Source organism: Malus sylvestris, chromosome 11 (assembly GCF_916048215.2).
Source record: "Malus sylvestris chromosome 11, drMalSylv7.2, whole genome shotgun sequence".
In the NCBI taxonomy this organism is placed as follows: domain Eukaryota; kingdom Viridiplantae; phylum Streptophyta; class Magnoliopsida; order Rosales; family Rosaceae; genus Malus; species Malus sylvestris.
The window spans coordinates 29,041,470-29,052,998 of record NC_062270.1 but is presented as its reverse complement, the minus strand read 5'-3'; the positions used below and the strand labels follow the sequence as shown (position 1 = coordinate 29,052,998).

Sequence of the window (11,529 nt, the reverse complement as noted above, 5' to 3'; positions counted from 1 at the left end):
TTCAAAACACATATTCTACACCTGACAAACACATGCATACGACATGCCTTGAAATGGGGGCATTTGTAGACATCAAAATTTCGGTGAAATAAATGTTCTCCAACGCATTAAAGTTTTAACAGGCCAGGGCATACGTGACATGCACCATGTGTCCCACAAAATCGTACACATGGATGTGACTCATCAAAATTGGACGAGTCATCAAGAAGGACACGTGTCAACATTTGGCGGAAATAAATTATTTGATTTTAATTTAATTAAATCAAATATTAATTGATGGAGACAAATCACGAACCGGCCCATAAATCGAGTACTGGTTCTTTCGTCAATTAATCAAGCCCATAATCAAGGCCAAATCCATCCGTAGTCAAGGCTTGGAAAGTCTATAAATAGGAGGCTCCAAGATAAAGAAAAGGGTATGGAAAATCATTCACACCCAGACGCTGAAGCTTTGAAACTCTGAAGCTCTCAAGCACTCAAACTCCCCAAACACACAAGAAGACTTGGAAAGCTCTCCGCATTCTTCGTAAAACCCATGAAGAACTACTAAGCACCCCTACACGTGCCGGTTCCTTCATTACCAAGAGCCAAAACCTTACAATATCCATTTGTTGGTACCATATTATATTGAGCCTCGTTACTTGGGCTTCCAGACATTGAGCCCATGATTTATATAAAAGGGGAGGAGCCCTTAGTCTATAAAAGGGACTCCTCACCCTCAAAATCCGGATGCCTCACATCCCCAAACAGAGGCTCTCATATTCAGAGCAACCCTCTCACAAACAAGGAAACTCTCTTAAACTCCCTCTTTCTCTAGGGACTCCCCCTCACACTTGTAATCCATACATTCATACAGAGAAATACAATCAACATCAATGTGGACATAGCCCAAACATTGGAATGAACCACGATACATCTTATGTTCTTTACTTTCTTGCAGATTCACGGTCGGATTTATATTGTTCCAAGACCCATCCGGTTTTGTGCATCAACATTTGGCGCTGTCTGTGGGAAACGACACGACAATCTATGTTGGTTCTCTTTCATTTTTTTCATCTCATCCACCGTGAATCTGCAGAAACCTAAGAACCAAACACTTGCACAGTCACTGCAAAACCCATGCCCTCTACTCCAGTTCCTTGTCGTGGCAACAACTACGAATAAGCTTCATCACTCTCTCTCAATACACAAATGTCAGCCCAACAAATCACGAGCCACAAAGAAGACGCCGAGATCTACCACGACGAGACCCTGTACAGGCAGAAGTCCCGCGAGCTACTCGACAAAATGTGCCTACCACGTGGCCTCCTCCCCTTGGACGATGTCATCGAGTTTGGCTACAACCACACATCCGACTTCATCTGGCTCAAGCAGAATAAGAGAAAAGAGCACTACTTCCACACCATTTCCAAAACGGTGTCGTATAACATGGACCAATGATCCACCACCACCCGCACGTATCCACTTTTTAAGTTCTCACCGTAAAAATCCAGCTACCACCGACAATGGCTTCATTGCCCAAACCCATCACCGTTGTCCCTATTCTAATCCTCATCCGACGCTGATGAAGTCAAGATCCAGCGGCCACCTCTCACTTCTGCCATGGCTGACAAAGCTTCGAGGCTGACCCAGCTAAAAAGCAAGGTAGAGACAAAAGCACAGACTCACCTGCGTCACTAGTGTAAGAAATGCAATTTGCGAAAAAAACTGGGTTCGAAGATTAATATTTATTTTTCAGAAGCAGGAAATACAGAGAGGGTTTGGGGTGTACGAAAATTATTGCTCTTTAAGAAGCTTCCTCGCAATCCGGACTCCCAATTCCACTCACCAGGCCCCAAATTCAACCATAGACGACGGCGTTTCGGGCTCCGAATTCTATAGCTGGCTCGGCGAAGATCGAAGACTGCACGCTCTTCATCAACCACAGCGTGGCGATCCCCACATTCTTCCCGGATCCCTACCGCTACTTCCGTCAGTCCATGCAAGAGATGATGGAGGCGCGTGAGAGAACACCATACTCGGAGGACGTGAAGAAGAAATCCAACTGGGAGTTTTTGCATGAGCTTCTCTTATGCTATCTTGTCAGCCTCATGCCGTCTCCTGCAGAATGCTCCAGTATTGAATTAGAACCGGAGTTCACGGTCGGCGTTTATGAGATCTCACGATGCATCTAGTTAGTAATTAAACGTCGAGTCCTCTCGCTGTCGACCTCGTGCTGGACGACGTCATTTCGGCTCAGAGCCTTCTCCACCGACCTCGAAGAGGCCGCTACCATCAAGCTTCCTGAGAAGCCATCGATATGCATGGTCGAAGGATATTTAAGGATCAACCGTGCTCCATGCAGCGGCCGGGAAATGACGGGTAGAGCAGCAAGAGCCGTCTGTTGACGAGTCGTGGTGCTTCTGCTGCCGTTCAACTACTTGAAGCTACTTTTGGTCAGTTCTTGTTGCTAACGTGCACCTGGGAAGCTCCTCCTACTAAGATGTCCACCAACTTTTGAAAAAGGTGAAATTTTCATCATGAAGTTTCCCACCATGCCCATTTTCTGAAAAAGCTACAGGAAAAGAAGCAAGTGAGTGTATTTAAAGAGACTAATTTGCTGCTGATTTGAAGGTGGATGGTATGGAAAAGCTATGGATGTGTTTGCTATAAAGCAAGCATGCAAATCTGCAAAAGAGCATGCTCTGAAAAATGGACCCATTATTCTTGAAATGGACACTTACAGGTATCATGGTCACTTTATGTCTGATCCTAGTAGCACCGACCGCACACGTGATGAGATTTCTGGCATAAGGCAGCCACCCACGGTTTCATGTATGCAAACGGGCAACTAGCAATGCGGCAGAAAAAGAAAAAGGGAGAAATCTCGCTGTTGCCAAGTCCCAGCAGTTTTTTTGAATGATGTGATTTACTTTTCTTATCTTTTGGAGACATCTGTATAACCTCACCAGAGGGTAATCATAAATAAAGAAAGAAGGCAGCATGCCAAAAAAAAAAAGGGCAAAATGTCGGCAAGCCCAAAATAGTGGGCTGGAATATTATGTGGAGGGCGAATGCCCATATGCCCAAAAGAGTCAGGCTCTATGGCTTCAAACTCCAACCTTCATCCCTCCACTTAAGGTTCACCCTCTATTATCACCAACTAGGTGATCAAAAGTACGTCCAGTACTCCAAAATTATTCGGCAGCCTGTCGCTATTATCACCAACTAGGTGATCAAAAGTACGTCCAGTACTCCAAAATTATTCGGCAGCCTGCCGTTATTATCACCAACCAGGTGATCAAAAGTACAACCCGTCCTCCAAAAAATCATACATAAGCATCACTCATGACAATCACCCTCATACATGAACATCACTCATATCAATCATACATAAACATTCATGAGCATCACTCATGTCAAACATAAACATTTATGAGCATCACTCATGTCAACATTCATTAGCATCACTCATGTCAACATCCATGAGCATCACTCATGTCAATCAACATAAACATTCATGAGCATCACTCATGTCAATCAGCTTCGAAAGCTTCATTTATAGAGCTCTAGCTTCGAAAGCTTCATTTACAAGAGCTCTAGCTTCGAAAACTTCATTTACAGAGCTCTAGCTTCGAAAGCTTCATTTACAGAGCTCCAGCTTCGAAAGCTTCATTTACCGAGCTCCAGCTTCGAAAGCTTCATTTACAAAGCTCCAACTTTAAAGCTTCATTTACAAAAGCTCCAAAAGCTCCAGCTTCAAAGCTTCATTTACAAAAGCTCCAGCTTCAAAGCTTCAATTTCAAAGCCTCACCTATAAAACTTCACTTTCAAAGCTTCACCTACAAAGCTTCAGTGCATGGTATACAAAGGCCGCCTCTGAACAACCGCCACTTCGGCCTATACATGGTTTGAATTCCAAGTCTCCAACCAACATACTCTATTGACTGAAGACTTAGAGGGACTACACTATGTACCATATATTGGGCTTCTGCAACTGGGCCTTATGAAAAATACTTGGGGGACTTAGCCCATTATTTATGTACTGATGAGTGAACCCTTATTCTATAAAAGGGACACCCTCACTTTCATTAGAGAGCACTCATTATTCATGTATTGAGGACCGAACCCTTATATTATAAAAGGGACTCCCTCACCTTCATTAGAGAGAGACTCTTAGCCCATCACTTATATATTGAGGAGCAAACCCTTATTCTATAAAAGGGACTCCCTCACCTTCATTAGAGAGAGACTCTTAGCCCATCACTTATATATTGAGGAGCGAACCCTTATTCTATAAAAGGGACTCCCTCACCTTCATTAGAGAGTATCGCCGCCTGCTGAGCAATTGCCTCGCCGCGAGCATCACTCATAACCCATCACTTATGTATTGAGGAGCGAGCCCTTATTCTATAAAAAGGACTCCCTCACCATCATTAGAGAGCATCGCCGCATGCTGAGCAACCGCTTTACCGCGAGCATCAACTCTAGCCCATCATTTATGTATTGAGGAGCGTGCCCTTATTCTATAAAAGGGACTCCCTCACCTTCAATGTCACAAGCCGAGCCAACCAAAGCAACATAAGCCACAAGCCGAGCAACCTCGCAACATGTGCTACTTCTAGTTGAGCATCATCTCACATTGAGCACCACCTCATATCGAGTATCCGTTCTAGACGGCATCTAGTTCTTTGGCCCACACATAGATTGAATTTCAAGTCTCCAACTAAAAGACTCTCTTAACTGAAGACTTGGGGGACTACTGTTGGTACCATATTATATTGGGCCTCGTTACTTGGGCTTCCAGACATTGAGCCTATGATTTATGTAAAAGGGGAGGAGCCTTTAGTCTATAAAATGGACTCCTCACCCTCACAATTCGGAGGCCTCACATCCCCAAACAGAGGCTCTCATATTCAAAACAACCCTCTCACAAACAAGGAAACTCTCTCAAACTCTCTCTTTCTCGGGGGGACTCCCCCTCACACTTGTAATCCATACATTCATACAGAGAAATACAACCAACATCAGTATGGACGTAGCCCAAACATTGGGGTGAACCACGATACATCTTGTGTTCTTTACTTTCTTGTAGATTCAAGGTCGGATTTATGTTGTTCCAAAACCCCTCTGGTTTTGTGCATCAACACCATTCATCTAAGATCAAGTCATTTGGATCAACAACACTACACACCTTACATTTCGAAGATTGAATAAGAGGATTAAGTTGTAAAGAGATTATAATCCTAAATTTACATTAATACAAACAATTATTTTGTACACATGTTCTTGTCTCATTTGTCGCAGGAAATTCGTGTTTACAGTCCTTTATAAAAAAAATATTAGAGTGATATAGTCTATAAGGTTCTAAAAGACGCTAGACACTAGTTGGGCGGTTGGCTGGGGCTTAGTGCCTAGGCGGCCTAGGCAGATTTAAGTATATGTGTAAAATTTTAGGACGTTTAATGTTGATTTTGTAACATTTAGTCAGCCCATTTGTTTTAATCATTATTGGGCCTTGTTTTTTTTTACTAAAAGAAGAATTGGGCTTGTTTTCTTATTAAAGAAAAAATAGTCCCTAAATTTTAAATAACTGCCACCTAAGTTCCTAACTAAAAAAACCGTAACTAATTAGTTACCCTACCGCCGATCCATTTGTTCTCTGCAATTGTAGTTACCCTATCTCTCTCTCTCTCTCTCCCCACAGCCAAGTCGTCCCTCTTCTTCAACTCTGCAATTGTAGATCGAGGTTATCTCTCTCATCCCAGCAAATCGCCCTTTTTTTTTACCCTGCAGTTATAGATCGAAATTGTTGAGACCATCGTCGAGCCGTCTAAACCGCAGTGGAAGAAAGACATTGCAATCAACTTCTTATCAAAGCGTGACCGCCTAGCCTGCCCAACGCCCGTCTAGGTGCCGCTTAATACCCTTGCCGATTTCTTCAACGATTTTGGTTTAATTGCGGCGGCAAACTGATGAACCAATATTTATACTATATATTTCCCCCCTTTTATATTTCTTTTCTTTTCTTGTCTAGTTTAGTTGGAAGTTTTAAGTTTGTGTGATGGTTTTACCATTTTGTGTTTCTAGGAGCAGCATGATCGAGTTTGGTGGAAAAGTATGCAAATGGTGAAATTTTTGAGTAATTCCAGTTGGAGTTGATTCACAAGAGATTGAAGATGATCATATCAAGTTTTTAGCTCAAGAATTCCCAGCCAATTGTTCCCAGTTTAAGAATGAAGAAAGTAGACGTTTCAAGCTTTCTAAGGACATCACATCCATAAATCTAAGGACTTTTGGTCTACCAAACGTTATGGCCAATTCTGCCCACTCTAGCTAATAAAATAAGAAAGTAAATGCTTTGTCATCAACACTTGGCAGAAAATTGGGTTTTTAATTCCGCTCATTGGCCTTTGGAGCAAAAGAAAAGCAGAGAGGAGAAAGTGAAGAGCATAACTACCCACTCCATTGACTAATAATATAAGGCAACAGAGAGGTGGGTAGAAGAGGAATAAACTGATTGGAGTTTTTTGCAGAGAGTGCAGAACACGGCAGAGGGGAGAGCAGAGAAAAGAAAAATAGGGAGAAAACAGAGGGAGATCACATAGCAGGAAACAGAAGGGGTGCTGCAACTCCAAATTTGAAGAGAAGAAAAAGCATCCTCCTTTCTTTAAGGAGAAGATGATCAGAGAGCTCATCTTGTAAAAAATGTTTGTTTTCTTTCCTTGATTTTTAATGGATAATTCCTTATGTATTAAAACAAGTATGTGTAACTAATTTCCTTTTGCTAGAGTGAGGCCATGAGCCTCAACATGATTACGTAGATTTCTCTTTCAATTGCTTAAGTGTTCTTTGCTTTGATATTTTCAATCCCTGAATTAAAATATCTATGTGCCTTGATGCTTGATCACCATTAGGATGCTTAGAAAAGTCATCAGATGCAATTTTGAACGAATGTCACGTTAAAATTGGTTATGCTTTTTCTGATTGATGATTGTAATTTCTCCTAAGGTAAATATCACACTTTTAGGGATTACATGGTTTAACAAAAGGATTTTCACCAAGATTAATGAATCACTCATGTTTATATTTAGGGAACTTTAACGAAAAGCACCCGGTACTGTTCACTTTAACGAAAAACCACATTTTTACACTAAAAAGTCAATCCTAGTACTATTCACTTTACCCTTTATTTTGTCCTTATCATTAAAACTCAAAGTTTTCAAGCCCTTTTCATTAGTTTTCCTTTATATTTAATTCAAATGTCATGTATAAATTGCATGTAGTGGTATGCGTTTTAGCTTGAATGTCACAAGTAAAACATACACAAGGAAAACCCAACCGTCAAAGCATGTGTGTTTTCGATTACTTAAGCAATTGGAAGAGCTACATAGGAGTGTTGTTGGTAAAGGTTGAACTCTAGCGCCTTGTCAATCTAATTTTCTTCAATTATTTGTATTATCTTGAGTTTCTATATTTACTTATGTTGTTTAGTTGGATCACTATTCCTATAAGCCAATTCCCATTTTAAATATTTGTTTAAGTCATTAGTATTTAATTTTGTCGAACTAGTGTAGTTCTTAGAGTTAACTAAGTTAAATACACAAAAACTAGTAAATTGTTTATATCAGTCCTTGAGAAGATTGACCTTACTTGAGTCATTATATACTACAAACACTTGTTCTCTTGCAAGAATTTTCTATGGTTTAACCCTTGTTTTACAATTGGTAAAATCACTATCACAAACCACAGCCTAGCACCTAGGCGCCGCCTAAACTGATTTTTAGAACACTGGATATAGAAAATATGAGGTATTTCGTTGTTATGTTTTATGTTGTTTCTGTTAAAGGATAAAAACCAAACATGTTTTATTTGAACTCGCCTTAAGCCCAAGGCCCCTCTTTTGACGTTTAATATATAGCTAAGCCCAAGTCCCAACCTTCTCTGCGTAATCCAATTTACTAAATCTTATTTACATAACCTTATAAATTGGTGTTGGAAAACCTTGTTTCGTCAATGGGGGACAAAAGAACTTATAGTTTATTTTCATTCAAACTTCCAACAAATTAAGACATTCTAAAGAAAAATTGCACAATCAACTGACCTCGTGCAATATATAATCCACAATGGATCGTTCCACATCATGTCACTCACAAAACACAAACCTATTGTTTCCACATTTCTCTATAAACACTTTCTAAATATAGCTCAAACCAATCATGTTCTTCTCAAGCTGGAAAACAAATTCAAACCTAAAAACCAAATTCATCAACCCCCAATATGAGAAACGATGTCATGGAGGGCTTGTTAAACCAGAACAACAAGACAAACACAGGGTTAGGACGCTGCGTTTCACACATACAAGATGAATTAAAGAGCTTTAGATCGTACGTACGATGGATGTGTGTGGACCAATCTAATGCATGGAGGGCATGCATTTCTTGGTCCATATTTATCTTGTTTGCAATCGTTGTTCCTGCCATTTCCCATTTTGTGTTCACATGTGCATCATGCGATGGCAAGCACAAGAGGCCTTATGATAGTGTAGTGCAATTGTCTTTGAGCAGCGTTGCGACGGTGTCGTTTTTGTGCCTGTCATGGTTTGTGAGGAAGTTTGGGCTCCGGAGGTTCTTGTTTTTCGATAAGCTTTATAATGAGAGCGAGACGGTCAGGAGGGAATACACACAACAGCTCAATGTGAGTTATTTAATTCAAATTCTCCATTGATTTTTGTTTTCTAATGGGTATTTTTTTTCACAAGTTGTTTTACTAATTTGAATTGTGCTTAGAATGGAAATTAAATTAGGTTTAGTTTTTTAGAAGAAAACGATTTGATACAAAACCACCTCATCTGAAAAGCAGTATATTAATAGAAACCATGTAGAAATTCATCACCATAATAATTAAGGAACCCTAACAAAACTAACCACTGAATCGAATGACACCAAAACTTAACATTTGAAACTACAGAATTTGATTCAATGTAAAACAATGAGTAGAAATTAAATTAATAAGCGTGGTTAGGGCGAAACCAGGATTTTGCATAGATGTGGGCTGGGCAGACTCGATGAGCTCAGTTGAACGTAGAACATACATGTTGTTGGGTTTTTATTCGCATAGTGGAGTAAAATGTGAATAATGCTTTTGACATTTTACTCCACTATGCAAAAAGTAGACAACAAGGTAGGTACGTCTTGTATCTTCTTTCTCTGTTTCTCGAACTCACACATATGTTGTTCCTTGTAGAGATCATTGAAGATTCTCTGCATCTTTGTAATGCCATGCTTTGCCGCGGAGAGTGTATATAAGATTTGGTGGTACGCATCTAGAGCCTCGCAAATGCCTTTTCTGGGCAATGTTTACGTGAGTGACGTGGTAGCATGCACGCTAGAGTTGTGCTCGTGGTTGTATCGTACAACTGTGTTTTTTCTCGTGTGCGTTCTGTTCCGTCTAATATGCTACCTCCAAATCCTACGGCTCCAAGACTTTGCCACTGTGTTCCAAGAGCAATCTGATGTCGGGTCAGTGTTGTCCGAGCACCTTAGGATCCGAAGGCACTTAACAATCATAAGTCATAGATACCGAGGTTTCATCCTATGGTCATTGATCTTGGTCACGGGCAGCCAATTTTCCTTGTTGCTCATCACAACCAGGTCTAGTGCCACTGCCAATCTTGATGTTTATAGATCCGGTGAACTTGCGGTATGCCTTCATTTCCAGTTTTCACGTGTTGATTTGTATAGCTCAGAATCCGCAGAGGATCCGTTTTAATGTTTTTTCTGTTCCTTTTCAAGAAGAAAAAGGACTATTTTGGTTATGAGTGAGAGAGATGATAATCAACTGGGTTACTTTCCAGCCTCAGAGAATCATTTTATGAACAAAAACTAATCTCAGTGATGATGTTTTATTTTTTTGGTGCAGTTATGCTCCATAACTTTAGTCACTGGAGTCCTCATCTTACTGCGCAGTGCAACCAAAATCACACACAAGGCCCAAGCAGTCACATGCCTTGCTACAAAGTGGCACGTTTGCGCCACGCTGGAATCCTTTGATGCGAACGAAGGAGATTCTCCGCCGCCTGATGAGACCGGGAATGGCCGAGTGGTTTCTGGTGCCAGTAGTGACAGAGAATCAGACAGTGATTTGGCAAGTGATGATCAAGATGAACTGGAAAACGCCAAGTTTGTTCCATCATATGCATATAGTACAATCTCTTATCAAAAGAGACAAGCTCTAGGTAAGCCAGCCTAATTAAATAGCACATATGCATGTCATTAACAACTCTTATTCATTGATTAGTTTGCACTGATCATAAATTATAGTCAAGAATGGAATCACAATAATCCCCTAGATGATGGGATGGAGAAAATAATGTTTTAGGATAGTTTACATAGAGATTTTGACCATATATGGAAGGGGCGTCGTTCTTGAATAAAGAACAAGCTGTCGATAAGTCGTAGATAATGTGTTGATGACATTGTAGTTAACAAAATGCGACATGTTATCGACACATTTTTATTCCCTTGCAAGTGGTCATGTGCAATTCCTCCCATGTTATACACACATTAGTCTTTTGTATCGCTTAATTTGATGATATAGAATATTTGTTGTTGTTGCAGTGACATATTTGGAAAATAATAGAGCTGGTATTACTATATATGGATTTACATTGGACAGGACTACACTCCACACCATATTTATGCTTGAGCTATCATTGATTCTTTGGTTGTTGGGTAAAACAGTTGGAATTTCTTGAGACAATAGTCCAACAGCAACTGTGTAGGAATGTGTATTATTGCAACCCAATGGAGTTTTGGAAAATATAGGGTTTTGGAATTTGAAGGGTGCATTTAGGAGACGTATATATTTGGTCTAATATAATATTTCCATTAGTTTTCACCACTGTATGTAATTCTCCCCTTATAGTTGTTCTCTTACTTTCTTTAATTTGTAAGTTGTAATTATAATTGTATTGTAATAGTGAGGAAAAGAAGTCAGGGTGGAATAAATGAATGACTAGCTAGGAGGAAGTAGATTAGAAGAGAGAAGTCAACAGGGAATTGAGAGCCTCCATCAAGAGAAATTATGTCGAATTCGACTCAAAAATTTGAGGCCAACACTTACCTCACTGTGGAAAACCAACAACAAGGACAACCATGCAAAGAGAAACATAACTCTTTTTCAGTCGTTCATCTCCTTGTAAAAGTAAGGAACAATATTTTATCCTTAGTTGAGAAAATTGGAAAAATAGCAATGTAAATGTGTTAAATCCCTTGTGCATCGTGGATTCATATAGTTACAAGCTTATCATGTAAGAACTTTTCAAGCTTGGTATTAACAAAAATATTATTTATGCGGTGATGCTTAGAGAGAGAAAGCTTCTCATTTTCTCTAGAAACTTACTTTCCCTTGCCTCACTCACCGCCACCGACTCCGTTGCCAGTTTGAGAGTCGATGACATGATATTCCGACGTTCATCATCGCTCCCTTTCCACTATTTTGCTTTTTTCTCCCCATCTCCTCATCTACTCCACCCTCTCTCGAAGCCCT

The 11,529-nt window shown here is 40.2% G+C and overlaps 1 protein-coding gene across 2 annotated transcripts; it reads left to right on the top strand.

Annotated features, from left to right (window-relative positions):
- Nucleotides 1–8,094: 8,094 nt before the first annotated feature.
- Nucleotides 8,095–11,331, top strand: LOC126590081 (uncharacterized). Of its 2 annotated transcripts, XM_050255579.1 has the most exons (4): nucleotides 8,095–8,676; nucleotides 9,226–9,681; nucleotides 9,901–10,216; nucleotides 10,599–11,331. In XM_050255579.1, the coding sequence occupies exons 1-4, from the start codon at nucleotides 8,260–8,262 to the stop codon at nucleotides 10,733–10,735; spliced, it is 1,326 nt and encodes a 441-aa protein (XP_050111536.1). In that variant the 5' UTR covers nucleotides 8,095–8,259; the 3' UTR covers nucleotides 10,736–11,331. The 2 variants fall into 2 exon arrangements, with proteins under 2 accessions (XP_050111536.1, XP_050111537.1); XM_050255580.1 differs by lacking the exon at nucleotides 9,226–9,681.
- Nucleotides 11,332–11,529: the final 198 nt, after the last annotated feature.

Coding starts and splice junctions, on each gene's coding strand:
- LOC126590081 (XM_050255579.1), top strand. CDS start 8,260: ATGAGAAACGATGTCATGGAGGGCTTGTTAAACCAGAACAACAAGACA. Junction 8,677..9,225: donor AATACACACAACAGCTCAAT/GTGAGTTATTTA, acceptor TGTTCCTTGTAG/AGATCATTGAAGATTCTCTG. Junction 9,682..9,900: donor ATAGATCCGGTGAACTTGCG/GTATGCCTTCAT, acceptor TTTTTGGTGCAG/TTATGCTCCATAACTTTAGT.